The following is a 25495-nucleotide window of genomic DNA, read 5'->3' as shown; positions in this document are numbered from 1 at the left end:
GGAGAAGCCTCATCCATTCCCTCGGCGGGTCAAGAGGCCACAGCAGCTGTGGGCGACACCCTGCAGACACACGGTTCGTCAGACGTGCACTGACCTTGATCCAACCATCTTTTCCTCCTTCTGCTTCTTCATCCATTTTTCTGCCTTACCTCTTAATCTAGTCCTCCCGCCAATTTCTCTGCCGATCTACCTTTTAGAGAATCATACATCCTGCATGAGAGGAGCCAAACAGGGTCACGCAGAAATGATCTGTAACAGTATAGCCTATGTAAAGGATGTCAACATAATAAGGCCAGGCTTTAATAATGCATCCGCTGCAGTGAAGCCTCTCCATCTTCATGCATGACAGCTAGAAAGCATCACGCTTTATTTGTGCACTAAAACCCCATTTAAACTACCTCTAGGGATGGGTAATGTTACAGAAAAATATGATAATGAGGTAGAGCTCTCTGAAACCGAGATTTTTCCTCCATATGTCTTCTTGCCACACCCGTCATGCTTTTCCCCCTCAGGCGTCAGCTGAGTTATGAACTGTTTTAGCACCGTTTCAGTCCATAATATTCAGGCTGCAGGGAGCACAGACATTGATTAGCTCTGGCTGTGGATGGGGGAGTAAAGGTAGTAGAAAAAAATCCAGGTATGTGAAGCACTGGGCTGTAATTGTAGCTACAGTAAGGAGGCTGATCAGCCCAGGCAGAGTCTCCCTCCCCTCCCCCCTATTTGTCCCCACAGGGCCGGCCTCTTAAAGCATTAAAATGCCCTCCTTTTGTCCCCTTCCATACTGCAGACTACACTGCAAGGGCCCCAATAAGCACTCGCCATTAGAGATTTTTTTTTTGTCCTTGCTATTGTTGTCAGTGCATGACTTATGAAAGAGAGAGGAGGGTGGGCGGTGTACTGTCAGATATGTCACCAGATTAATGGTAGAGTGGTTCCATATAAAAGGCCGTGCATGAGCATGATGCGGTTTGTAAAAGCAATTTTTCAAACAAATTGTGCCGTGTTAACATTTAGGTACACTTTCAATCTTTCATAAGCAGAGGAATTACAGCAATGTAACTTAGAAGTGAACAGAATTACAAACTTTGAGGGAGACGCAGAACAAAGGAAGAAAAGTGATGCAATAATTCCAGTCATGATCATCACCTTCCCTTGCCAACTAGTCAGACAGTTTATTCTCAGTATGTAGAAGAAAGTTTGTAGAAGGATTTACTTGACATTATTTCACATATTTAATGTACACATTTGCTCTTATTGATATTTGTACGATCCAAAGGATGGGCTTGATGTAAATTGTAAACAAACACTTTATTTTGAAATGCAAGAATGGTCAAATAAAGAGATGAACATCAATATTGTGTTGGCTATTTCAGATTTAGTTTTGAATGCGGAGTGAGATTTCAGATTAAAATGGTCTAATTATACATTTCTGAGGTGTATCTTTGATGTGCCAAGCTTTTTGTGGTAACCCTTTATAAAGAGATCCTTGTGTTAAGTGTTAGTTAATAGGTTTACCTATTAATTAATAGAAGGACCTTTTATAGTAAGGCTTTTACAATTAATAATAAGATAAGTGATAACATTATTTTGTGTCAGTAAGACTAGAGAAGTGTTAATAATAGTGACGTGATTATTGTTAGATCAGAAGACATTTTATAAGCACTTCCAGGACGTATGTTAAATGATAATGGACTGCACTTATATTGTTTTTCTAATCTTGCGACCACTCAAAGCTGCTTTTACATCACATTACATTCACCTTTTCACACGCACACAAGAGGCTTACACCTCAAGTGCCCAACTGTCAATCGGTCATCACGTTCACACACCGATGGCTATGCCAGCAGGGGCAATTTGGGGTTCAGTGCCCAAGAACACTTTGCCATGTAGCTGGGCATGGAACCACAAGTTTAGGTACCAACTTATAGACAGATTAGGATCGTAAATAAAAAAGCCTCATGAGTTTCTTATTAGAGTTCATAGAATTGAAGAAAGATTTATTCAGTTTAACTAACTTACCTTCACTAAGCTTTTATGTGGCTTAAACGAACACTTAACGATGCATTCATTAACAGTTAACTTTGCTTTTTACTGCTACCCAATCTAAAGATATAGGACATTATACACATCATCATAACTTGCATAGTCTTTGAACACTTAATAAGCATCTTAAAACACTTAATGACTCTCTTAACTGCAACTAATCTTTAATCTATTGCTGCAGTGGCAGAAGACCAACCCAGTTTTTGTTGTCTCTCTGTGGTAGAAACTTGTTTACATACTTAACTTTCAAGGAAACTCTAAATGACTCATCTTAATTACACACAAACAAGTCTTTATCAGAATGCAGTCCGTGCAGTATTTCCACTATGGGTCCTTTTCAGAGATTCACTGGAAGTGGAGGTGACATTTTAGCAGAGGTCAATGTCCGTCTCCCTCATCACTCCTGCCTCCTACATCCTGTCTCACCTGATGGAGGTGGACCATTTTTGGAGGCCACAATTTGTTCACCCCTCAGCATGTATTTCCTTGTATTCACAGTACATATTGTGCCTTGTTCTACTGCAGTGATTACCAACATATCTTTGTCTGATATAACCTCAGAAGCTCAGGTACCGCTTCCTCGACACCAGATCAAGTTACCATTGGATTTACCTTCACATAACTACATCATGTCAAAGGCACTAAGTAGGAGCTTTCTACAGCCTGCTCAGATGCACACATGATGACTTTCCTCTCTAGTCTCGTCTGCAGAGGGTTTTGCAGCTTTGTCAGCAACACCAGAATTTCCCAGCAAATGAAAGCTATCAGAAACCTTGGCATGAGCTACGGCGTAACAATCTGTGAGCTGTATGCCATTTGTGATCATGTGCAGAGTTTTGTTCTTGGCAAAGCCAATCTACAGGCTAGCCAGAATGCAGTTTGCCAACAAGAATGGGGATAACATCAGAAGTTAGCTTTGCAGTACAGAAACTCTCTGGATCCCTAATGAGCAAATCTTCCATTTGTGTTTTGAATGCTCTCCTCTGGACAACCTCTGAGGCTATTTCTGGCTGCACACTGTCACGGGATAGCCCTTAAGGCTGATCAGATTAATCTCCTACATTGCCATGTTTAGGAGCTATGTGAATGGCAGGAAACAGTTGTGGCTAGTTTTGGCTCTCAACTCTGTGGTCCAGATGATGCAGAAGGTATCACTCCAACTCTTCTGGTTCAAGCTTCCAAAGCTTCTCCACCAGTCCTCTGTCCCTGCTTCCACTCCTATTCATCTGTCGAGGTCCGAGCAATTCTCTGGGGACTCTGGGGACTATGGAGCCCTCCTGATACAGTATGACCTACACTTTAAGCTTCGGGCCTCAGGATTCCCATTGAACCAAGCCAAGATCATCTCCCACCTGACGGGAATAGCAGAGGCCTGGGCCATAGCGGAGTGGAGCGGAAAGTCCCCCAACTGCAATTCCCATGATCTCTAGGAGGTGTTCAGCAAAGCCAGGGCCTGTCTCTTCAAGTCTCTCCCTCCTCATCAGCCCTACGGCTGTACCGTCAACCTTCTACCGGAGACCTTGTCCATGAAGGGACGGTTGATGTCATTGTCAGACCCAGAAACCAAGGGAATGACGGAGTATATGAAAGCTTTGGCAGCTGGAATTATCCATTCGTCCTCCTCTCCTGCTGGGGTGGGATTCTTTTAAGAACAATTGTATTGATTATTGCGGACTCAACAACATCAATAGGTACCCCCTTCTTCTCATATCTTCAGCCTTTCAACAATTAGACAGTGCCAAAGTTTGCACTAAATTGGATTTAAGAGATGCTTACTGTCTGGTTAGGATAAGGGAGGGGGACGAGTGGAAGACGATGAGTATTTGGTAATGCCCTTCAGACTCACCAACACCTGCAGTCTTTCAGGCCCTTGTGAATGATGTTCATCCTGAACCAGGTCATGATTGTATTATACCTGGACAACGTATTGATTCTTTACTTCTGATGATAAGTCCCATTTACAGCATGTCCAATGGGTCCCCTTGTGCCTCCTCCTCAGCCTACCCCCTCTCATGGCAGGCAAGTGCAATGTTTTTGGGGGTTTGCCAACTTTTATAGAAAATTAATTGGGAACTTTAGCTCAGCGGCCGCTCCCCTACACTAACCTCACCTCTGAGTCCTGAGTCTGCTGCTGCCAACCGGTGAGGAACTGGCTTTGGTCTGCTGCTGTCGCACCTGGGATCAGGCCCGCCACACTCTTCTTTACAACTCAGAACGGTATAAGAAGGTAGCAGATCTGTGGCGGACATCAGCTCAAATCTATAGGAGCAGGCAGAGTTGTTTGACTCACCACAACAGACCTTCCTCTTCAAGCTCGCCCCCAGGTTTGTGTGTCCTTTCCCTATTTCAAAAGTTATTAACCCAGTGGCTGTTAAACTTGGACTCCCCAGGTCCATTCCACTTTCCACCTAAGCATAGATTAAACCAGTCAAGGAGAGCCCTTTGGTTCTATACCATGCAAAAGCTCCTGGTGGTACAACACCTTAGTCGCGATTGGAACTAGCTCGTCGATTGGGAAGAATATGGTCCAGAGGAGCAGTCATGGTATTGGCCACTAACATCATGGACCCTGTGTTCATTTTCACCAAGCCGACCCAGAAGAACCTGGGTCCTCTTGAGCCAGCAATTGAGGGGGTTACTGTCATGTCCTCTAGTTAAATCCCCTTATGTTCCATGTTTTGTGTTTCCCGTTTTTATGTTAATACTCACCTTGTGTCCCGTTTCAGATCCTCCACCTCCTGCCCTCCTGTGTGATTATGTGCCCCACCGTGATGTGTTTCACCTGCACCATAGTATTTAGTCTCTGTTTTCACCTCCTTCTATGCCAGTTGGTCTTCTTCCCTTATGACAACGTTCCAGCGTTCCCTCAGTTCTCAGTAAGCTTTGATCTGACTTTTTTGGATATTTGACTTTTCCCTGCTGGTTTGGATACCTCTGCCTGTTTGACTGCCTTTGTGTGTACCGCCCTTCGCTTGTGATTAAAAAGACTTTGTTTTTTGCATCCTGTCTCAGAGTTTGCATTTAAGTCCCTCATCCTTGGTTCAGCATTGACACAGGAAAAGGTAGTGATTGAGACATTCTGTTATTCCCTACAGCTCATTGGGCTTAGTCTAATACCAGAAAAACAAAGGACATCCTGTGAACATTCCCAGAATCTTCCAAAGAATAACTTACTTACTTACCCAGGAGAGGATTACCTCCTACATTAAATCAGATCTTTAGAGCACTCCTGCTGTAAAAATCCTGCATGTGTCTCTCAAACTGCAGAAGTCCTCTGAGCACTAGATGGCACCTCTACACAACAAGAAGCCTTCATGTGTCATTTATGACTGAAATGACAAGAGTGCAAACGCACAAGGAGAAAATTCTGTTGCAGAGAGAAGAGGAGATAAGAGTAGAAGAACCTCTGTCCTAACAGGTAAAAAAAAGACATATTGCTGCATCTGTCAGTTTTTACACTTCAGGCTGTTGTGTTTGTTTCTGGGGATTCCACTGTTTTCTTCTATTTTCTACAAACTGACCTGCATGCAAGGTGTTCAATTCTCACTTTTACAACAGCCAAGATGTCAGCATGTAGTTGAGCGACACATTTATAAAGCTCTCTGGTATTCGTTTGTATTTCTGTGTTTCTTTTTATGAGATATGAAAATAGACATGAGGGATCCTGTGAAGGTTGTTTGCACACAGCATGCCTTTTTCCTTATCGCCAACAGTTAGGCAGGTTGTAGTGACGTCCTGCAGACACATGCACCTACACTGACAGTTCTGACACGTTGGTTGGATTACTAAAATTATAGATATTAAAAAAGCATGAGGTGAATTTAGGAATGTTTGTGACAGTTATGTTACTGGAAAAGCCTTGTATTAAGACATGTGTTTGGAATTGGTTTATTGTGATGACTTTAATTAGACAGATCAACAGGATGCACTTTGCTGATGTTGAATGTCTAACAATTGCTGCATCAATTATGTATTTTTGGTTAAACATGCTGTAGATCTGTCTGAACTGTCTTAAATCAGAGTTCTTTCCAGATTATTTGATGAAATTTTGTATTTTTTGTTCTTTTTTTTGTCTTGCATTTTTTATTAAGTCGTGTCATAACAAGTCTGCAACACTTTAAGTCCCCCCGTTTTAAGCATTACTAAGCAGTATTGTAAAGTAAAGTACAGTAGTTAACATGTAATAAATGGTTTATTACACACGATAATGTATTTATAAGAAGTTATTAGCATTACTTAACATTTTGTCACTATAAATTCTTTTATGGTATAAGTAGACAATGGTATAAGTAGACAATACTAATTATAGTGTGTTATAAAGCATTTATAAACTGTTTGTAGGCAGCTTGTAAATTAGACAATAAGTGTGATGAGTTATTAACGTGCCCTAATCATTATGTAACACAGACAAAACAAAAACAAGCATACAGTGTGTTTTCTGCTACTGGCTCACTTGAGTGATGGAAATTTTTAAATAAAATTACAAAATATCTAAAACAAAAATTCAGAAACTTTGAAACATAAGACCGTTAGTGTAAACACATGAACGTCTGGTAAAGGTGGGCTATGTTTCAAACCATACAGCCACACAACAAGATTAAGGGTCCACGTGTCACACAATGTGTACTATGAAATCATATTGATCAATGATTTAAAGCTATACTTCAGCAACCTTTGTGTCTGGACTCACAGTAAAGAGAACTGACTGATTTTTATGACCTACTGTAACTACACAGTATACGTTTATGACTGCTGCATGTCAGTATATCCTCAGAGGACAGCGAGTGTGAATCTGCTGCCTCACGTTTTATAGACAACAACTCAATGGTTCTAAGTTAAAGAATAACACTCTACCACCTCATGTGGAAACATTAGACCCATGCCATAAAAACTAAAGATTTTTTTTCCACAAGCATTATCATTACTTGCAGATTAGTGTGAACAGTGGTGGACTGGTGGAAAGGGCACCAGGTGACTCAGATACACCACTGTAATAAAAGCACACAGAGAGATATGGATTATATAATCATCAGGAGGCAAGTATACAAGGCTACTATCACTTTTTTTCCCACTAGTTGGGCATCCTGGAGGGCACTGACCCACGCCTTATCTACTGTAAGGGCATAGAGCGACCCCATCATGTTTTCTCTACTGGAAGAGAACCCTACAGGGCATTGGAAGGACAGGGTATCCAATGGAAGGACATCCAGAGAGGATACTAGAAAGAGACTCTAGAGGGCACTGCACCATGTCTTCTCCACCAGAGAGGGCATTCTAGATGGTACACTATTATATTTTCTCCATTGAAATGGAACCCTGGATGGCATTGCACCATGTTTTCTTCACTTGTAGGACACAGAGAGAGAAACTATGATGTTTTCTCCAATGGACAGGCACCTCAGAGGGGACATTATGATGTTTTCTCCACTAAAAGGACACCCTGTAGGGCCCGACACCAAGTTTTCTCCCCTGGAAGCGAACCCTACATGCAGGCATTGCTTGCATGTTTCTCCACTGGAAGGTTTCTTTTTTTGTTTTCTCCACTAGAAAGAGAGTATAGAGGGCACTGTACCATGTCTTCTCCACAGGAAAGTGCATCTAGATGGTACATGGATGAGGCTACTATCACTTTTTCCCCCACTAGTTAGGAATCCTGGAGGGCACTGCCCAATGCCTTCTCTACTGTAAGGGCATACAGAGAGACGCCATCACGTTTTCTCCATCAGTCGTGAACCCAAAAGGGCAATGCATTGCATTTTATTTCATATTGAGTCACGGTAAAACTTTTTAATGTTTTATCTACCAAAAGGGCATTCAAAATGGACACTTTTGCTGTCTTTGCTGTTTTACCTGCCTGTGTAAAGCTACTTTCAAATGTCTGAAATCTGCACACAGCCTATCACTGATGCCACTTTAAAGTCCTGCCCTGCTGTCTGTGAAAAAAGGCCAGCTAATGTATTCATTTCTGTTGTTTCCCCACCTCATGTCATGCTCTGATTGTTGAATAATCACAAAGAGCAGCTGAGGTGAGGGGATACACTCGAAAATAGGGAAACTGTGAAGAAACATATGATGATGTTAAAACATCTGGCGCTGTTTTAACCTTTTCTCTCTTTGTTTGACTTTGTGTCAGATTTTCTGCTTGTTTTCAGATCAAAGCTCAAGGCGTGCTGCTCCAACATGGAAGACACCTTTGACTACAGTGACCTATATTATGATGGTTTGTGGCTAAATGCAAGCTTGTTCAACATGACGGCTGCTAACACCAGCTTTGTTAGCGTTATGCCACCAGTTATCAACAAAACCATCAACCTGCTTCTGATAATCGTCTTATTCATCACTATGATTTCAATGGGATGCACCATGGAGGTGTCCAAGATCAAGGTGACTTCAGGTGATATCAGTGTGATTGAAGTACATTTGTGTTGTTTATAAAGTATATAGAAGAGTTTAAGATTTCTGTGCTGAAACATCTTTTACTTCTTTTCAGGATCACATACTGAAACCTAAGGGGGTGGGGATCGCCGTGATGGCCCAGTATGGTGTCATGCCTCTGACAGCGTTCGGATTGGCCAAGGTTGGTAATGATGTTCAGTCCTGGGAGGAACAGAAAGATTTTAAACAAGAGAATTTACTACAAACATACATGCATCCATACATTCTATTTACTCAGTTTTCCCACGATAACAAGTTATTTCTGCTTGTTTTCTCGACTTATCTTTCTCGTTATCTCAAGTTATTACATGGCTGTGTTAAATACTTGATCCTGATTGGTTAATTCCGGCATTCCGAGGTCTGTAATTTCTCGATAACAGACCATTGTTAGGGTTGCAGCTCTAATCACACGATCCGGAAGACAAACTGATCATATTAATCTGCTGAAAGACATCCGGTAAATTTGACGTTGGTGTGTTTACAGAGGGCAAATAAAGAAAAGATACAAAAGAGCGGAGAGAAAGCAATAAATATTAAACGATGCAAAAACTGAAGTCTACGACACAGAGATAGGCTTAGGGCTTCCATACAAACACTAAAATCAATGGGTTAAAAATTGACCACCTTATTGAACATAAACACCAGGTTAAGCCTGCAAAGGGTAAAGTTAAGTATTGTGTCAGAGCTGTATTGTCATTGGTCAATGTTTAACCCAGTGATTTAAAGTGAGCAGGGAGCATCTGAAGAAAGAGCTGCTGATTATACTCATCTAAACAACATAAATGTGTCTGAAAGTTTTTGTACTGATTTACACATTTATATGTAATATTATGCAACACTAGTAATCTGATTGGATAAGAGGCATTCCATGAGTTCTGATATGGAGAACAACATCACTGGGACTTTCCACTCTGTGTACCACTCAGCCAGCTGTTCTGAATACTGTAAATTAACATCACAGCAGACTGTGTATAAATTAAAACATACAGATCAATGTACATGATAACAAACAGCTGATCTGTGGCAACCTGTGGACATGGAGTGTAGCAGAATGTTTGGGTTGCCTGGCAACAAAAGTCCAGTTTCAGTTGAGTTGTGGAACTAGTTGAGTTGATGGAGCAAAAAATAATCTGCGGATGAATTTTTAACTATTGCCGCTTGTGTAACTGTTATATAAAAGTGATTATGCTGCGGCCTCGTACGTGCGACCGAATCATATCCATGCTGATATTCGGTACAACATCACTCCCTCTCATGTGATGTTGCTTCAATAGATGGTTGTGATTTGTTTATTTACCAAATTAAGTTGTTTTTCATCGTTTCATTTGATTGTAAAACAGGAGAAAGCAAAGTAAATGAGGCTGACATGATCAGTCTATTGATGAAAGGTGAATCACAAGCCTTTTTTTAAAGATTGTTGTGACATTAAGGCCTCTGTAAGACGGTTTGAAAGCAAAGAACAAGACAAAGGGTAAGAGAAGGGGGTATGATAAAGTAACAAAAAATGTTTTTGATATAGATACATTTTTCTTACATCCCCACACAATAAACACAAAATTGATCAGATCTGTTAGATATTGTTCTCACTATTAGACAGAGGGAACACTGTGTAAGTAACACATTTCTTACTGCAGGCCCTCCAGCTGACTGATATCCCGGCTGTGGTGGTTCTGATCTGTGGCTGCTGCCCTGGAGGAAGTCTCTCCAACATCCTGGCCCTGGCTCTGAACGGAGACATGAACCTCAGGTACACACACAAACTACAGAAGCCAGTCGCTCCCCAATGGTTTTCTGAGCTCACTAGTAGATCAAGAAGTTTAAAAAGTTCACCTGATATTAGCATGATATCATGCCTATGTTCATTCACCGCTAAAAGCAACAGATACTTGAAACAAACAAGGGTGATCTAATTTGTCTTTTTGAGAAGTATTGATGAAGGGGTTGTAGTTAACATAAGAGAGATTGTACTCAGACAGAGATAGTTCCTCTTGTAGAAGGGTCTACTTCTTATGGCGGATGAGGCTGATTGCAACCACTGTTTGACAGCTGAAGGTCTCAGGTGCTTCCCTGTCTGACTGATGTCATATCACAATAAAACAGGGCGCTGGTTTAGCTCAGTTGGTAGAGCAGGCGCCCCAATTATAAAGGCTACAGTCCTCGACGCACTGATCGCAGGTTTGACTCTTGGTCTGCTGATCATGTGGTGCATGTCATCACCCACTCTCTACTCCCCACAATTTCTGTCTCTCTCCAGCTGTCCTATATAATAAAGGTAAAAGCCAAAAAAAGAATCTTAAAAAAAAGAAAACAGCTCTATGTGCAGGGATATACAAGTAGTATCTCAGGTAATGTACACTGAAGGTAAGTCATCTCAACGTTCTGGAAAAGCAGACAGAAACAGCAGAGGATCCTTTCACACAAAAGGTTGAAATAGATAGATCTGGTGGCTGGTTAGTCCATTGTCCTGTATATATATAAATGGACTGTACTTATATAGTGCTTTTTCTAGTCTTTGCAACCACTCAAAGCTACACTACATATCACATTGACCCATTCACACACTGATGGCAGAGGCTGCTACGTAAAGTGCCCAACTGTCAATCAGATATCACATTCATACCCGTTGGCTATGCCACCGGGAGCAATTTGGGGTTCAGTGTCTTGCCCAAGGACACTTCGACACGACCTGAGGGAGCTGGGAATCGAACCTCCGACCTTCCGATTGAAAGACGACCAACTCTACCACTGAGCCACAACCGCCCCACACCCATATAAGTGCACTTGGGTTGGAGCTGGTGCCCTTTAAGTCTAAGGAGAGGAGTCATGAGGAACAATCTGTCCCTTTTTGTCGTTTTATGTTAAAGACCCCCTCCAGTGAAAATCAGGTGTTTAACCTTGTAAACATCTCACAATTTTTAATGAGGGAGAAGCAGGAGATGCCTTGGGAGGATTTTTACAGGGTAATAAAAATGATTTTGCATTGATTTCAAGCAGAGCGTTTGATGTGTCCTTAAACATGACTGGAGCTGGTCTGTAATATTATAGTTAATGACAGTAGTTGATTTTTGATGCTTTGCGTACCAGACATTTTCTGTTTCTACACATTTATACCAAAGCTGTGGATGCTTTCAATGACCAGAGGTAAATGGCAACAAAATCTACAGAGGAAATAATCCAGATAACAAACACAAATGATCAATTGTGTATGTCTGGAAAATGTTTTGTTTCATGATACGGACCCGGTTATAAAAATCTTAAAGGATAACTTCAGGATTTTTCAACCTAGACCCTATTTTCCCATGTGTTTGTGTGTAAGTGACTAGTGGAGACAACAATTATTGAAATGGATCCAGTATTCAGGGAGGGAGCACCGGCCGGCAGCCAAGAAATGAGATACAATGTAACTAAACGGGGCACCGCGCATACACCAACATACAGCCACTAAAGGCGCTTGTTTCTGCTGCTAACAGGCTCTTATCGTTACAAGTGTCTGACAACACTGTGGCAGCCATGCTACTTTACCTTATGCTCTCTGTTGTTGTCTGTGACCAAGTCTCGCTCACAGAGAAGTTGTAGTAGTAGTTGTTGCAGAAAGAAGGAGAGAGGAGTGAGAGAAGAAGAAGAAGAAAGGGGAGAAGTGCCGTTTGTTGTGTTGGAGTACAGGAAGCGTTGCTCAGTGCTGTCTAAAAGATTGTCACGGCTGAAGGTCCTCTCTCCCTCTTCGTCTGGATCGATTTCAATAATTGTTGTCTCCACTAGTCACTTACTCACAAACACATGGGAAAATAGGATCTAGGTTGAAAAATCCTGAAGTTATCCTTTAAACGACCTCACTCCGTGTGCTTGTTTAAATGCAGCCGCGGTTGATGTTCTGCCAAATCAAAGAACATCCTGTGAGTTGATAAGTGTTCAACAACCAGTGGGACCACAAAACTGTGATAAAGGGCTTGACTTTGAAACCGCTGGGCTGTTGTCCATGAGTCACCCTATGCATTTTCATTGTTATGCAGCAATATACAAAGGTCAAGGTCAAATGTATTTATAGAGTGCTGTAAAACAAGCAGGGTATGTACCAAAGTGCTTTATAGCAAGCATAAAGAAAAGAAATGAAGTACGACATGATGCCTCTGGGCCCCGGTCAATAGAAGATAGACCTCCTCTGAATGTAAAACTGTAAAGTAACTAACAAGGGGTTACTTTGCTGGCCCTGCCCCTCCTGTAAACTGCTGTGGGTTCTGGCTGTGCTGCTGGGGGTGGCACGGGGAGCTACCTCTTCCTTCCCTGGTGGCCTAGTGGGGTCCCGTCAGTCACCATTATTATGTAATTACTGCACTGCCCTCTTATCTTCATAAAATACACGTACAAATAAAGTGCACACCACTATGTACACTGTAAACAAGGTAAAATACAAATCAAGTTAACTGCAAGAGAAGGCGAGGGAGTAAAATAGTCTTAAGTCATTTTTTAAAACTCTCAAGCGCTTCTGCTGATGTGATGGGAGGCCAGTCCACAGTGTGGGCGCAGCTGCAGAGAAGGCTGTCAAAGATTCCCTCGTGATCGTGGGCTGGTTAACAGCCCCTGATAAGACAATCTGAGGGTCCTAGCTGTACTGTATGGGGATATGAGTGCTGTGATATAGCTTGGGGCAAGGCCATGAAGGGCCTTAAATACAACCAGAAGAATCTTGGAAGGGATTTGGTACTGAATGTGGACCCAGTGAAGGGATGCATAGGTGTAATGTGTTCCCTTTTTTTTTGCAAAGGAGTCTGGCTGCGGCATTGTAAAGAAGTTGTAAGCAATGATTAGAAGCCTGGTTTGAGTTACAAAGGCAAATTCCTTGTGTTCCAACAAAATTCACAGAAACATTAAAATAACTTGTCCTTTCTTCAGAGTACTCATAATGCTTTGTAAAGGTGACTGTAGCATGTTGTTAAACAGCTGCTGCCATGAAAACACTGGGCGGCATAAGTGCAATAAGCTTTGTTACAATCTGCAACCTGCAAGCCTCTACTGCACCCCCTGGAGGCCACAATGTGCATTACACCTCACCTCAAGTTTGTGACAAAATGATGACATGTAAAAGTATGACCTTTAAATGTGTATGGGATGTACGAGGGAAGATTTGAGCCTGATGGGGGCATGAGACAAGTTTGTACATAATTTGTCAATTATGAGGATTTTAAGGAGTTTTCTTCCATCTTGGCTTTTGTTGTGAGATATAAAGTTTATTCTTTAAATTTAAACAGTGTGAGTGGTGTGAAAGAAATCTGAGCATTTAGTTGCTGTTCTTCTTAAAGGGCCAGGTCGCCAATTTTCAACCTCAGTCCTATCATGCTATCATGTGGAGCTAATGCCATTATGGTAGAAAAAAATGTTATTTCACTCTGTGCCTTTGGAGGATGTTATCCGCTTCTCCAATGGAGCCTGGAAAACCTCCACCAGACCAAACGCGTCATCTGGCGGAGGCCAGGGAGCTCGCTAAACCTCACTTCCTCAATCTAGGACGCCCGCCTCCGATGTCATGTCTCGTTCAAAATCGTCAGGTTTGAAATGTAGACTGCAGACCTGAAGATTTTTTAGACGATCCACTGGTATATTCTCGTCAGATTTCGGATTCTGTACAACTCTGAAGCGGTAGTATCTCACTCCAGCATCTCTCGCTGGTCCGTTCCTTTCAGAGAGAGAGGCGCAATGCACACTGGGTGTTGTAGGAATGTAGAATGAGCGAAAGCACGAGCTGTTTAGACAACTTTCTCCACAGCTGTGGCGTCAATTTCAAATATTATTGCTTCTATCGATTACAGAGAACACCAGCTTTGACTGACAGTAGCTTTTTCCGGTAGAGAATTGCTCCTTTAAAAAGTGAGATTAGCTTCATGATGGATCTTGTGGTAGAAGTAATAGGAGTAATAGGAGTAACATGCAGCAGAGTAGCAGTTGTGTACCTGTCCTAATCTACTCCTACACTCACATTCGAGCCAGACTAAAAAGTTATCTCCTGTGTCTTTCCCTTCAGCATCGTGATGACGACCTGCTCCACGCTGCTGGCTCTGGGCATGATGCCTCTGCTGCTCTACATCTACTGTCAGGGCTTCGCTAGCCTGCAGAACTTTGTGCCTTACGTGGACATCATCAAATCTCTGGCCTTGATCCTCGTGCCCTGCGGTATCGGCATCCTCTTCAACTACTACAGGCCGCAGTACTCAAAGATGATCACAAAGGTTGGTGCACCCGAGGGTACATCATGGTGTATGTGGGTTTTTTCAAAGAGGAATGAGATCAGGCTTTGGATACGCAGACAACACTTAAGAATTATAAAATTATAATATAGAAAAAAAATGTAACTAACCTTGTGTTCGTGTCCTGACGTCCTCAGGCAGGCATCATTATACTGATGCTCGCTGTCGTGGTGATCTGCATCCTTGTCAGCGTCGGAGTCGGAGGATCCATCCTGAATGTGCTCGCTCCTCGCCTCATGGCCGTCGGCTCTCTCATGCCCTTCATAGGATACTCCTGCGGTTACATCATCTCCTCGCTATTTAGACTTAAACAAAGGTAAGAGTTATTTTGTTCAGGAAGTATGAGCCATGCCTCCATGTATCCATGACTTATGAATAAATCTCTGCTTCCACCCTCAGGGAGAGGAGGACGGTCGCGATGGAAACAGGCTGTCAGAACATCCAACTGGCCACCACCATCCTGAAGCTGGCCTTTCCACAGGAGCTGATGGGTCCTCTGTTCCTGTTCCCCATGGTGTACGGGGTCCTGCAGTTGATCGAGGCGGCCGTGCTCATCGTGCTGTTCAGGTCTCACCAGTGGTTCACACGCAATAAGAAAGGTAAGACTGACACAGGGGTTTTAAAGGGTTAAAACTGTGTACATGAAAGAACATCCAGGGTTTTATGAGCAGACAAACAATTTAAGTAACTTAATCAATCAAGCAAAAATGGCACCTTCATGTTTTGGTAACAGCTTCTCAAATCTATTGGAGGATCTTATTGTTTTTAATTAACGTAAATTGAATATATTTGGTCAACAAATCAAATAATTTTCACTTTGGAGTCTGAGAAAATGTGAAAAAAGACAAAACAAGAGAATAAAAAGAAAACAGAAGGTGAACCTAAAGCAAATAAATTGTTGGTTGTCGCCCAGAATGACTGTGAAGTGATATTAAAGGGAAGTTTGAAGGTTTACCAACAGACCTCAACTCCTGATGTGTAAGCCTTATGAAGCAATGTACGATTAGCTAATTAAGCTTTTATACCACAGTTACACAAGCAGAAAATAGTAGTAAAAAGTCACAATCAGCAGATTATTTTTGCTCCATTCACTCAACTACTGGACTTTTGTTGCCAAGCAACCCAAACATTCTCCAGGTTATCACAGATCAGCTGTTTATTTTTATCATGTACATTTATCTATATTTTTTAATTTATCACCAACCAGTGAAATAAGAGTCTGCTGTGTGATTTAGATATCAGTGTAGACACACAGGGTGTGCTGTGATGTTAACTAATAGTATTCAGAACACCTGACTGAGGCGGAGTGATACACAGAGGCTGCATTCATACTGCAGGCCTTCATGCTCAATTCAGATTTGGGGCTCATTTCTGGGGTCAATGTTCATATCCAATTTAGAATGTGACGCAGGTAAGATATCAATGTGAACAGAAAATGATTTTAAAAAAGACTAAAGACGTCACATCCGCTGACATTCATGTTCCACATGGATGGCTCTCTGGCTCTAGTTGGGACTTTAGATGTGCATAAACTTTTGTGCAAGCGAGTGACCTCTCCATCAGAGACGGGCAAAAAGGGCATTAACACACTTCGGTTTAGTGGTGTGCGAGTCGTAGGTGAGAGTCGTTCTTTTTATAGTTGTGCCCAAATTTCACTGCCCGCCCTAGATCCACTCCTCTATATGCCGAATTACCACAGGCAGCTTTTATCAACTGCAACTCCGCTATACTAGGAATCATTTCAGCACAACAAAGTGCCGACAAAGAGCAACATTATATCCCTCTGTCAAGTTTGTTGTTTTTGTTGGCATCTCTGTAGTTATACAGAGCTGTATCATAAAGAACGATGAACCGTTCACTTGAACGGCTCTCAGAAAGGATTGGAGCCATAAGATCCGGCTCCCTTCAAAGAGCTGTAATTTCCAACACTATATTTCAGTTGCGGTATGAGCCTTCCAGTTTTGATAGAGGGCAGCCAGTCATCTCCTCAAATCGCAATTAAATCTGCTATTTCACCGCCGCTCCACTGCTGCGTGTCGCTGTCCTCCAAGGTCAACCAAAAACCAAAGTCCTCTTCTTCTTCTTTAGGATCACTCCTGGAAATGTACATATTACCAAGGCAACACGGACCAATTCTGATTTGAGTGTTCAAATACAAGTCGCATTTTGGATTCAGATTTAGCACCACATACAAGTGGCCCAGTTCAGAATGTAAAAAAATGCAACTTTTGGCTGTTTACACTGATTTGAGAAAAATCTGATCTGTGTCACATGGGGGGTAAAAAAACAGAATTGGGACACTTTCAGCTGCAGTACGAACGTAACAATGAAAAGTCCCTCTGATCTTGTGCTCTATGTCGCCACTTAGGGAATGCCTCTTGTCCAATCACATGACTTTGTCAGAACTGTTGTATAAATTTGTTTTCATATATCTAGAAAGTGGAATTAAGTATCCTGATTCTGTAGTTTAAAGCTTTGTATCAGTTCTCTGTTATTCCTCTTGTGTTTCTGACCTACAGAGACGTACAAACCAGCACAGCAGGAAGAAAAGGTGGAAAAGTCTGAGGTGTGACCGACAGAACTTGTGTGAAATGTTGCTGACCAACGAGAGTCCTCTCCAGAAGATCCCCGTCACTACTTGAAACAAATGAAGCACTGAAGAACACAGAATTCCTGATTTAGTTAAAATTGTTTTTTTATTGTGTATGTCCATTGTCTTCCTACACCATACAAACGTCCACTGTATTTTTCACTGAAAATAAAATCCTTATGTACAAAAATGTTGCATTTTCCAAACTCTTGTCTACGCGTTCATTTAAACCACAGAAACATCAGTCACAGCACCAACAAGTATTCCTGGAATTACATCATACACTTACGTAAAACAAAAGTCTGCAATGCTGAACATAAAAACCTAAAAACAAAAAAAAGAACATTACAATGCTAGAATAAACTGCATTCTTTAAGTAACACCATTTTAAACTTATCTCCAAAGTCATCTCCCTGCAAAATAAAAGTCTAACAGTCGACTGCAAGAAAATGTTAGATCCATGAAATTTACAGTTTATTAATCGATTAAACGTTGAACGGCTGGAACATCGTGCATTTTTGTACAGTGCCCTTGATACCGAAGCTGCCAATACCAGTGATGATTGTGGTTTTTCTTTGAGCTTTAGGAACCAATAAGGTAATTTCAAACATGATTAGAGTCTAAATTTGGATCGAACTGAAGCACATGCAAGCATCCAAAGTTGTAGATTTGACATACAACAGCTGTGGTAAGGACAGTAGGTCAGAAAGTACAGGAAGCGAGGTGAGGGGAGTTGGAAAACGTGGGTCAAAAGGACAAGGATGTAAAAAGCGATTTAAAGTTCTGCTGCGGCCGAGCAAAATCAAGCAAAAATATCACAAAAACAAGTAAAGAAAGTGGTCATACAGCTTATAAAAAGCATCCTAGTACTGCTGAAAAATACACATTCCCTCTTTGAAGTTTTTCAAAATGTATGCATGACTAACTTAGCAAACCGAATGAAGGCGAGACCGGCAATTTAACCATTTTGTGAGAAAAGAGGATTGTGGGGCAGTACTGGACCTGCAGCCTAATTGGAAGGGGTAACTAGGTGTGAACACACACGTGTCCATACTTGATGGGAAATGAGAAAACAAACCGCAACGTTGTGTAACACCAGCTTTAGGTTTCTTTTTTCTTAAATGCCTGATTATAATAAAAGTAATTGAATATTATTGTTTCTGTCTGAGAATGTACATGTCTTTGAAATTTAAAAAACTTGAGGATAGTTATGACAACAATCTAGAGAAAAAAAAAAAACATGATTACTCTGAGAAACTACCCGTTGGCCACAGCTTTTAGCGCTGGCTGTCAGTGGAAGGAGAGCGGGAGCGGGAACGTGAGCGAGAACGTGAGCGGGAGCGAGAGACAGAGGCTCTCTGAGCGGGCAGAGGGGAGGGCGGGGTGGCAGACTTGCTCGTTTTGGAGGAACGCTTAGTGGGCTCCTTCGATTTTGGAGTCGGGGAAGAAGTACCACCGGCGGGGGAGCGGCTGCGAGAGCGGGAACGGTTGCTGGCCTTGGCGGGGCTGCGGGAGCGCCGAGGGGAGCGTGATGGAGAGCGACCACGAGAACGGGAGCGCGAGCGAGAGGAGCTCTCAGAGCGGGAACGACTCCTCGACCTGGGGAAGAGAAAAGAAAAAAGAGATGCAACATTAGGATGAAGCCCAACTACTTTCTATTTGTATATAATGTAAAGTACACTAGTAATGGTTGATGGTGTTGCACCAACTGTTCTTCTCATTCTGTTTTTTATAGTAGTTGTGTTGTAAGCCCATGTGGGCTGGGCACCTGTTTGTGCATGACACGATGAAATAAACTACTGTGAAATTCAGTGTATAAGACGCACTTTTAATGACGCCCAGACGATGACACTATAATCTAGCTAAAGCCTCTGCATGAATCTGTTTCCGGGTCCAAGCCGCTATGTCTCCTATTTACAATATGGCGCAGTGCGGTTTTGTGTTTCTCACAGTTTTAAACTAACTCGATTGTTGCTATCGCTTCATCACGGACGTGCACCGTCATGACCACCAGTGCAGCCGCCACCTTCATAACAATCAACATTACCATAGGCTGCCAGCTATGCCAGCATTGCAAACTGGACATGGTGAAAACAGATGACAAGCTGTAATTTGTGTATGTTTTGAATGTGTTTTAAATGAAAATAAATTGAAATAGTGTTGACATAACTTGTATACACGTTTTTATTAATAAATAGCTATAGAAAACCTTTTCCTCTCTGGGATACCCCCAAAACAGACTGGGTCTTACATTTCAGATTTTACGGGAAAAAACTAACTACTGGATTTTTTTACTACACAAGTATAATTAATTTACACTCACCGGCCACATCATGAGGTACACCTGTACAATCTAATGCAGTTCAGTACAACAGCACTGCCATGGATTCTGCTTTTATGAAGTTTAGTTTATGTTGACTTTTTGAGTCTGAAGTGTGTAAATTCAATGTTTATTACTGAGGCCGTAGTGAAAGGTGGTGCTGAGCTGAACTAAATTTTACTGAGATGTGTCTCTCATTTTGTGTCCTCCCTGTTCACATACATGAGGGGGCCAGAGTATTAGAAACGCTTCTGAATATAATTATGACCTTGACGCTGAAATATCATTGAATTAACACCTCTATGACAGCTTAGAGAAAACGCCTGTACATTACAGAGAACATAAAAGCTAATCTTATGGCTGAGCTGGTGTATTGGATTACATTAGATTTTTCAGGTGTACCTAATGAAGTGGTCAGTGGGTGTGGAAGCTTTAAGATGTAGTTGGTAGACATGCTTAAAGCTTTTTAATAATAAAAAAAAAAGGTATAAAGAATGTAACAAAAATACTTCAATAAATTACCTGAATAAACCTGATAAAGTCTCATCTTATCTCTCATGAAGGTAATTTAGTGCTCAAATTACTAAGATGGAACAAAAAAGTAGGCAAGTTTGGCAGTGTCATTGGGGAAAGGTGAATGACAGCTTTCATTGAGTCTGCAAATTGTATTGCGTCTGTTTTCTGTTTCATTATTGTGTCTTGTCCGAGTGGTTTCTGTCATTTCATCAACAGTTAACAAGGTGTTGCAAAAAAGAGTTTGTACATTCAGCCAAATGAAGCTTTATAAAAAGAAAATAGTTTAAAATATAAAGCTAAAATAATCAGTCAACCAGGCGAGGTTCTGTAATGATCAGAAGAGGGGCTTCCTGTGTCTCTACTTTTGATGGCTTAAAGGAGCAGTGAAGTGCTCTACTGAAAGGTTTCTTAGTGGCATCATAATCAAAAATCAATACAGTTTTACACATTAAAACACTGTTTATGCTTCCAAATAAATGTCAAATGCTTGAACCAGAATCAGCCCATTTTCTACTAAATTTCTATCTTGGCAAAGTAGCATGGATTGTGAATATAAATATATCATAGGTGGAAATGTCTGTGCGCAGCTAGTGGTGGATGAATGCCTCAGCAGCATCAGCTGACTCCTTTAATATGTATTGATGTTTTTTTTGTTGAATGGAGGCTGCAGCAGCACTCACCTCTTCTTGGCTGCCTCAATGAGCTTAATTTTCCTGCCATTGATTTCCTTTCCAGACAGTTTCTCAAGGGCATTTTTCAGATCACCATAAGCAGCAAACTCAACAACCCTGTAAAACAACACGAGACAACATTATTTACAGACTAATTTCGACAGTAATTCTCTTTAGATTGAACGTAAATGTTGCTCACACTGTGACATTCATCACCCAGTTAATGCCAATAGAGATAATGGTCTTACCCTTCATTGAGCTTGGGGCGATGTGCGTCTGCAAATGTCACCTCTCCAGCTTGTCTCATGAAATCTTTCAGGTCCTACACATGTAAACATTAGTTAACTGAGGCAGAGACTCTGTACATAAACATAGCCTGAGAAATTAAACAGGACTGATTTACCCAAAAAGAGAGATGGTTAGATTGTCTGAGAGGACTACAAAGGCTACTGCAGATAAGGAGGGTGAGTCCAAGAACCTCTGATACCATCTGATCAGCCAATCCTTTAACAAAAAGTAAATTACTAAAATACAAAACCTTAGAAATGTGTGCCAATTTAGAGTTCATCCAATTTAAACAAGCTGTGCTATCACAGGAAAGGCTGAGTGTTTGCAACAGCTTTGAGATTCTTGGACCCACTGCTCATTACAACTACAGAGACATGAACACCATCTGCATGAACTGATCTGCAGTGGCGCCACCTGGGCAGCATTTGGCACTAAGAGCCCCATGGCAACCTCCCTGGCAAGGAGAGCACAGGGCTCGGCGCCGGGGCCGCCCCTGTCTCGGCACCCCGCCTCAGTAAAGAGAGTGAACAGGGTGGAAGAGAGGAAACTACTACCTGAGAGCGAAACCCTTTGGGGTGGGCCCACCATAACAGCAGATTATTTCCACGGGCACCTGGGAGGCATTCACACTCTCTCTCTCGCTCGCGATGTGCGGGAACACCAGAGGGGGGAAGGGAGGGGGGATATCGATCGATCGAAGCCCCTCAAATTAACGAACCATCGATCAATACGCCATCACCATCGACTCTCGCTCTTTCCTCTCCTTTCTCTCTGCCAACTCTCTGTTTCCTCTCTCTCGCTCTCAGCCACACACCAGGCGCCCCCCTGCCTTCGACAGGGGGCGTTGCGAGCGAGCGAAGGGGCCGCCAGCACCTCTAGTGTGGAGCGAGCGCTCACAAGACCAGCAGGCATCAACTAGGAGTAGGACAGACTGGCTGACAGCACAGGCTCAACCCAGACAGAAGGACCCAGAAGGGGTTAACTCCACCATAAGCGAGCTCTTCCACATGACACAACAGTCAGGCTGGCAAATAAAGGGGTGAAGAATTGGTTACAATTTGAAAAAATGAACAAATTCAGTGTTTTGTTTGTTGTTACTGCTCTTTGACTCTTTGATTACTGAACTGCATGAAACGCAGATTTATAAGAGCTTGTTAAAAACAATTTGGGCCTAATCACAATAAAATTCTGACTGTTATAACATTTCAGCAAATTAGCATTTGATTTGATTCTTTCTATGCTGTTTAACTGACATTCTATAATTGTATGTATATTGTTGGAGGCAGACTGTTGGAGACGAAAACATTTGTCTTTTTAGAGGCTTGTTGTGCTGAAAAAACATGTTTCCAAACTAACCTGCCAGCTGACACGAGAGGACAAGTTCTCCACAATCAGGCGGTTCTCAGTGCGCATCGGAGGAGGGTTCCGACTGAAATCAGAGGAAAATGTAAAATTAAACTGAGATAGACTCTAGGAGAGAGCTCTCGTTAGCTACTTGTTAATAGCAATGCTAATTCATGTTAAAGATCTTTAATATGCAGTGAGCAAAGGGCTGTCGTTGCAGATGATGAACTTCTCCAGTCTGTAGGTAATCATTCCATAGTTGACCTTTATCTAAATATCTGTTGAAGTGAGCAGCTTACACAAAGTACACTTGTCATTTGCATTTATTCCTTACTCATGTGAATGACTTTAAGTAAACCTGAACTTCCATGACAAAGCAGTTAACCTGTTGTAACTGATTCATCACAGAGCAGGTGATGTGTTGTGTTGTGTTAAACTTTACCTCCGACTGTTCTGGGAGCCTCGGCCGTAGCGGTCAGAGAAACGTCCTCCCCCACCGCCGCCTCCTCTGCCACGGCCGCCACGCAGACGTACGCGGGCGTGCTCAATAGTCACCCTAACAAAATGGAGAAAGGTTTTTATTTTATTAAAAAACAGACACCATGGAAACAGAGGGAAAAAGGGGAGAAAAACATATACAAAGTCAGCTTATTCAAATTTACCTGAATAGAAATTCCTACCTTTCATTGCACAACTCTTTGCCATCAAGCTCATAAACAGCATCCTCTGCATCTCTGGGGTCGTCAAACTCCTACACGAAACAGAACACACAATATTTACAACATAACAGTAGACTCCATGTATATCAATTAAATAACTGTTTTCTATATACTATCTATCTCTATAACCTTTAGGTTAAAGACTTTAACGCTTCACTTGTGTATAGATTTTCTTTTTTAATTTAAGTTGTTAATCATTGTGCCTAAAATCACAATTATACTATGTTTTCATATATTTGGTTAGATAATAATCACCTCTTTGTTCGGCTTCATTGCTACGTCTATTTTTGTGTACGTACATTGAGAGTCATGAAAAAACGAATGCGTCAAATTCCCTATACATTGACACATTTACACACACACAGGCTGTGAACCATTCCCATAGTGTTCCTGGGGTTGTACTACCCTAGGACAATGGCTATAATTCTGTACAAATGGGAGTAGCTCTTCGAATTCCTTAGTGCATTGCATTGGGGCACAAAAGTGTCCATTAATAGATCCATACACACATATATTGTTCTAAAACTATGTCTAGAAAATTGATGCAAACAGGATGTACACTAAAGCTAAATTATAATCTTAGTATGACTGATTATAAAAGGGGGCAAAGGGTTTTTAATTTAATTTATGTAAATAAGACATTTTATTTGTTTCTAAAATCCTTTTAAGACTTTAACATTACAGTCTATTGAGAGTAGATAAAGGTGGATGCATTACAAAATAAAGGGTGCAAAAATGTAAAGTGTCTTTACACTGTCTGAATACATGTAACAAACATTCTCAAAGCCCCCTGGCTAATGTGTATGTGTGGGTAAAACTACACCAAAAAGTATTTCATTTAAACACTTATTTTGAACAGATCCACATATATTATGGTGGTTGTTCTGCTTTGTGGGTGTGTCACCAGCAGCATATGGAACAACATAGATTGGATATCTAAAAGATCATGATTAGGGATGCACGATATTATCTGCATGTTATCGGTATCTGACGATTATGGCTTGAAAATGACATAACGGCATTGGCAGATATCATCTGCATCTGCCAGTGGGCCACTACAATAAGAGTTGGCTTGATATCAATTCCACTACAGGGGAGACTTGATGTTCTCTGCAATTAGGTGGAAAAAACACGTGCCTGATATATCGGTATCAAAAACAGCAACAGGCAAAAAGGGTTGGAAAATATCAGCATATTGGGAAAAAAACCCAATAAGCAATATCGTGCATCCCTAACCCTGATATACGTCGTGTATGTAGGCCAAGATAGGTTGAATAACTTATTCCATTGCTGCAAAGGTGAGTAAAAATTCATTAATTATATTGATTGTAAATATGATTATCTGCATATTCAATATTTCTTTGTATGACTCACCACGAACCCAAAGCCCCTCTTCAGGTCGATGTCTCGGATGCGGCCGTATCCCTTGAAGAACCTCTCCACATCCTTCTCTCTGGCCGAAGGGCTCAGACGGCCGATGAAAATACGACATCCACTCATGTTTGTGTAGTCGGTAACGTTAGATGCTCTACAAACAGGTGCAAAGACACGCTTAAGTTAACACAGCCAAATGAGAACAATAATTAACGGCTCGACAGCGGTTGAATTCAAAAATGCTACAATGCTAATGCTGGCTAGTCATCTGTGGGGCCTAGCTAACAAATGAAACCAAAGCATGTTGCGGGCTAAGCTAACGGTGCCTACACACGATAACATTTATACTAACATGACGGACACTGCATGTTATCATTTCTATCCCAGTGCACATACCTTTCAGCTTGGTCCGAGAAGTATTTGTTTGCTGGCTGTCAACAGTGACCGCAAACTCCAAACTCAAACAAAATGGAGCCTCTGCAGTCGAGAGAGGGGGCACGAAGAAGACAACCCACGTGACCTATGACGGAGGGGTACTCACTTCTTATTGAAGTTTTACGGCAGCTGGCGCGTGTCGTTGTTGCCATAGATATGCATAAAAGTAATGTCACCCCCAAAGTGCAAGCGACATGAATGTACTTTTTATTTTAATTTTGACGCTTCTCTTTTTTAATTTTACGTACTCAGTTCTCTATACTGTACTTTAAGACGGCGTTTGCCTTGCACTATTGTCTTTCGCAGGCTTGTAGATACTAGTAATATTTCATGTTGAATGTTTAAGTGTACGTAGATAGCTAAACCGGATACAAATTCCTTGTATGTGTACATACAGTCTATGGTACATACCTGGCCAGTAAAACTGATTCTGATGGTACGAAAAGTAATTTGTGTAATGTAACCCTCTTTCTCTGTGCGCCCGTTGGCTGGATGTTACTCTCTACACACCCCTGTGACTG

General features: G+C 41.7%; 2 protein-coding genes across 3 annotated transcripts; one reads left to right on the top strand and one right to left on the bottom strand.

The window, feature by feature from the left end:
- Window positions 1-8223: 8223 nt before the first annotated feature.
- On the top strand, window positions 8224-17289 carry slc10a1 (solute carrier family 10 member 1). Its single transcript, XM_069657558.1, has 7 exons — window positions 8224-8427; window positions 8534-8620; window positions 10113-10225; window positions 14495-14699; window positions 14855-15033; window positions 15117-15316; window positions 17237-17289. Exons 1-7 carry the CDS (start codon window positions 8224-8226, stop codon window positions 17287-17289), a joined length of 1041 nt encoding a protein of 346 aa, XP_069513659.1.
- A 98-nt stretch (window positions 17290-17387) lies between these two features.
- srsf5b (serine and arginine rich splicing factor 5b) lies at window positions 17388-25039 on the bottom strand. Of its 2 annotated transcripts, XM_069656774.1 has the most exons (8): window positions 24936-25039; window positions 24540-24693; window positions 23127-23197; window positions 22889-23002; window positions 22459-22531; window positions 21063-21136; window positions 20824-20931; window positions 17388-18906 (listed from the first exon to the last, which is right to left on the bottom strand). In XM_069656774.1, exons 2-8 carry the CDS (start codon window positions 24663-24665, stop codon window positions 18585-18587), a joined length of 888 nt encoding a protein of 295 aa, XP_069512875.1. In that variant the 5' UTR covers window positions 24666-24693; window positions 24936-25039; the 3' UTR covers window positions 17388-18584. The 2 variants fall into 2 exon arrangements, with proteins under 2 accessions (XP_069512875.1, XP_069512883.1); XM_069656782.1 differs by lacking the exons at window positions 17388-18906; window positions 20824-20931 and having other exon boundaries at window positions 21126-22126.
- Between the last annotated feature and the right edge of the window lie 456 nt (window positions 25040-25495).

The sequence above is a fragment of the Semicossyphus pulcher genome, unplaced genomic scaffold, assembly GCF_022749685.1.
Source record: "Semicossyphus pulcher isolate SPU_LCO1_2020_fin unplaced genomic scaffold, fSemPul1.0.p SCAF_11, whole genome shotgun sequence".
Taxonomy (NCBI): Eukaryota; Metazoa; Chordata; class Actinopteri; order Labriformes; family Labridae; genus Semicossyphus; species Semicossyphus pulcher.
Note: the sequence above shows the minus strand (reverse complement) of the source record. Positions and strands in the feature narration are given on the sequence as shown.

Excerpts from the sequence above, each read along its gene's own strand:
- slc10a1 (XM_069657558.1), top strand. The coding sequence starts at position 8,224 with ATGGAAGACACCTTTGACTACAGTGACCTATATTATGATGGTTTGTGG. Across the intron at positions 8,428-8,533 it reads TGGAGGTGTCCAAGATCAAG|GATCACATACTGAAACCTAA; the intron begins GTGACTTCAGGT and ends ACTTCTTTTCAG. Across the intron at positions 10,226-14,494 it reads AACGGAGACATGAACCTCAG|CATCGTGATGACGACCTGCT; the intron begins GTACACACACAA and ends CTTTCCCTTCAG.
- srsf5b (XM_069656774.1), bottom strand. The coding sequence starts at position 24,665 with ATGAGTGGATGTCGTATTTTCATCGGCCGTCTGAGCCCTTCGGCCAGA. Across the intron at positions 23,198-24,539 it reads AGAGGGGCTTTGGGTTCGTG|GAGTTTGACGACCCCAGAGA; the intron begins GTGAGTCATACA and ends TGTTTCGTGTAG. Across the intron at positions 22,532-22,888 it reads GGCTCCCAGAACAGTCGGAG|TCGGAACCCTCCTCCGATGC; the intron begins GTAAAGTTTAAC and ends CTCTGATTTCAG.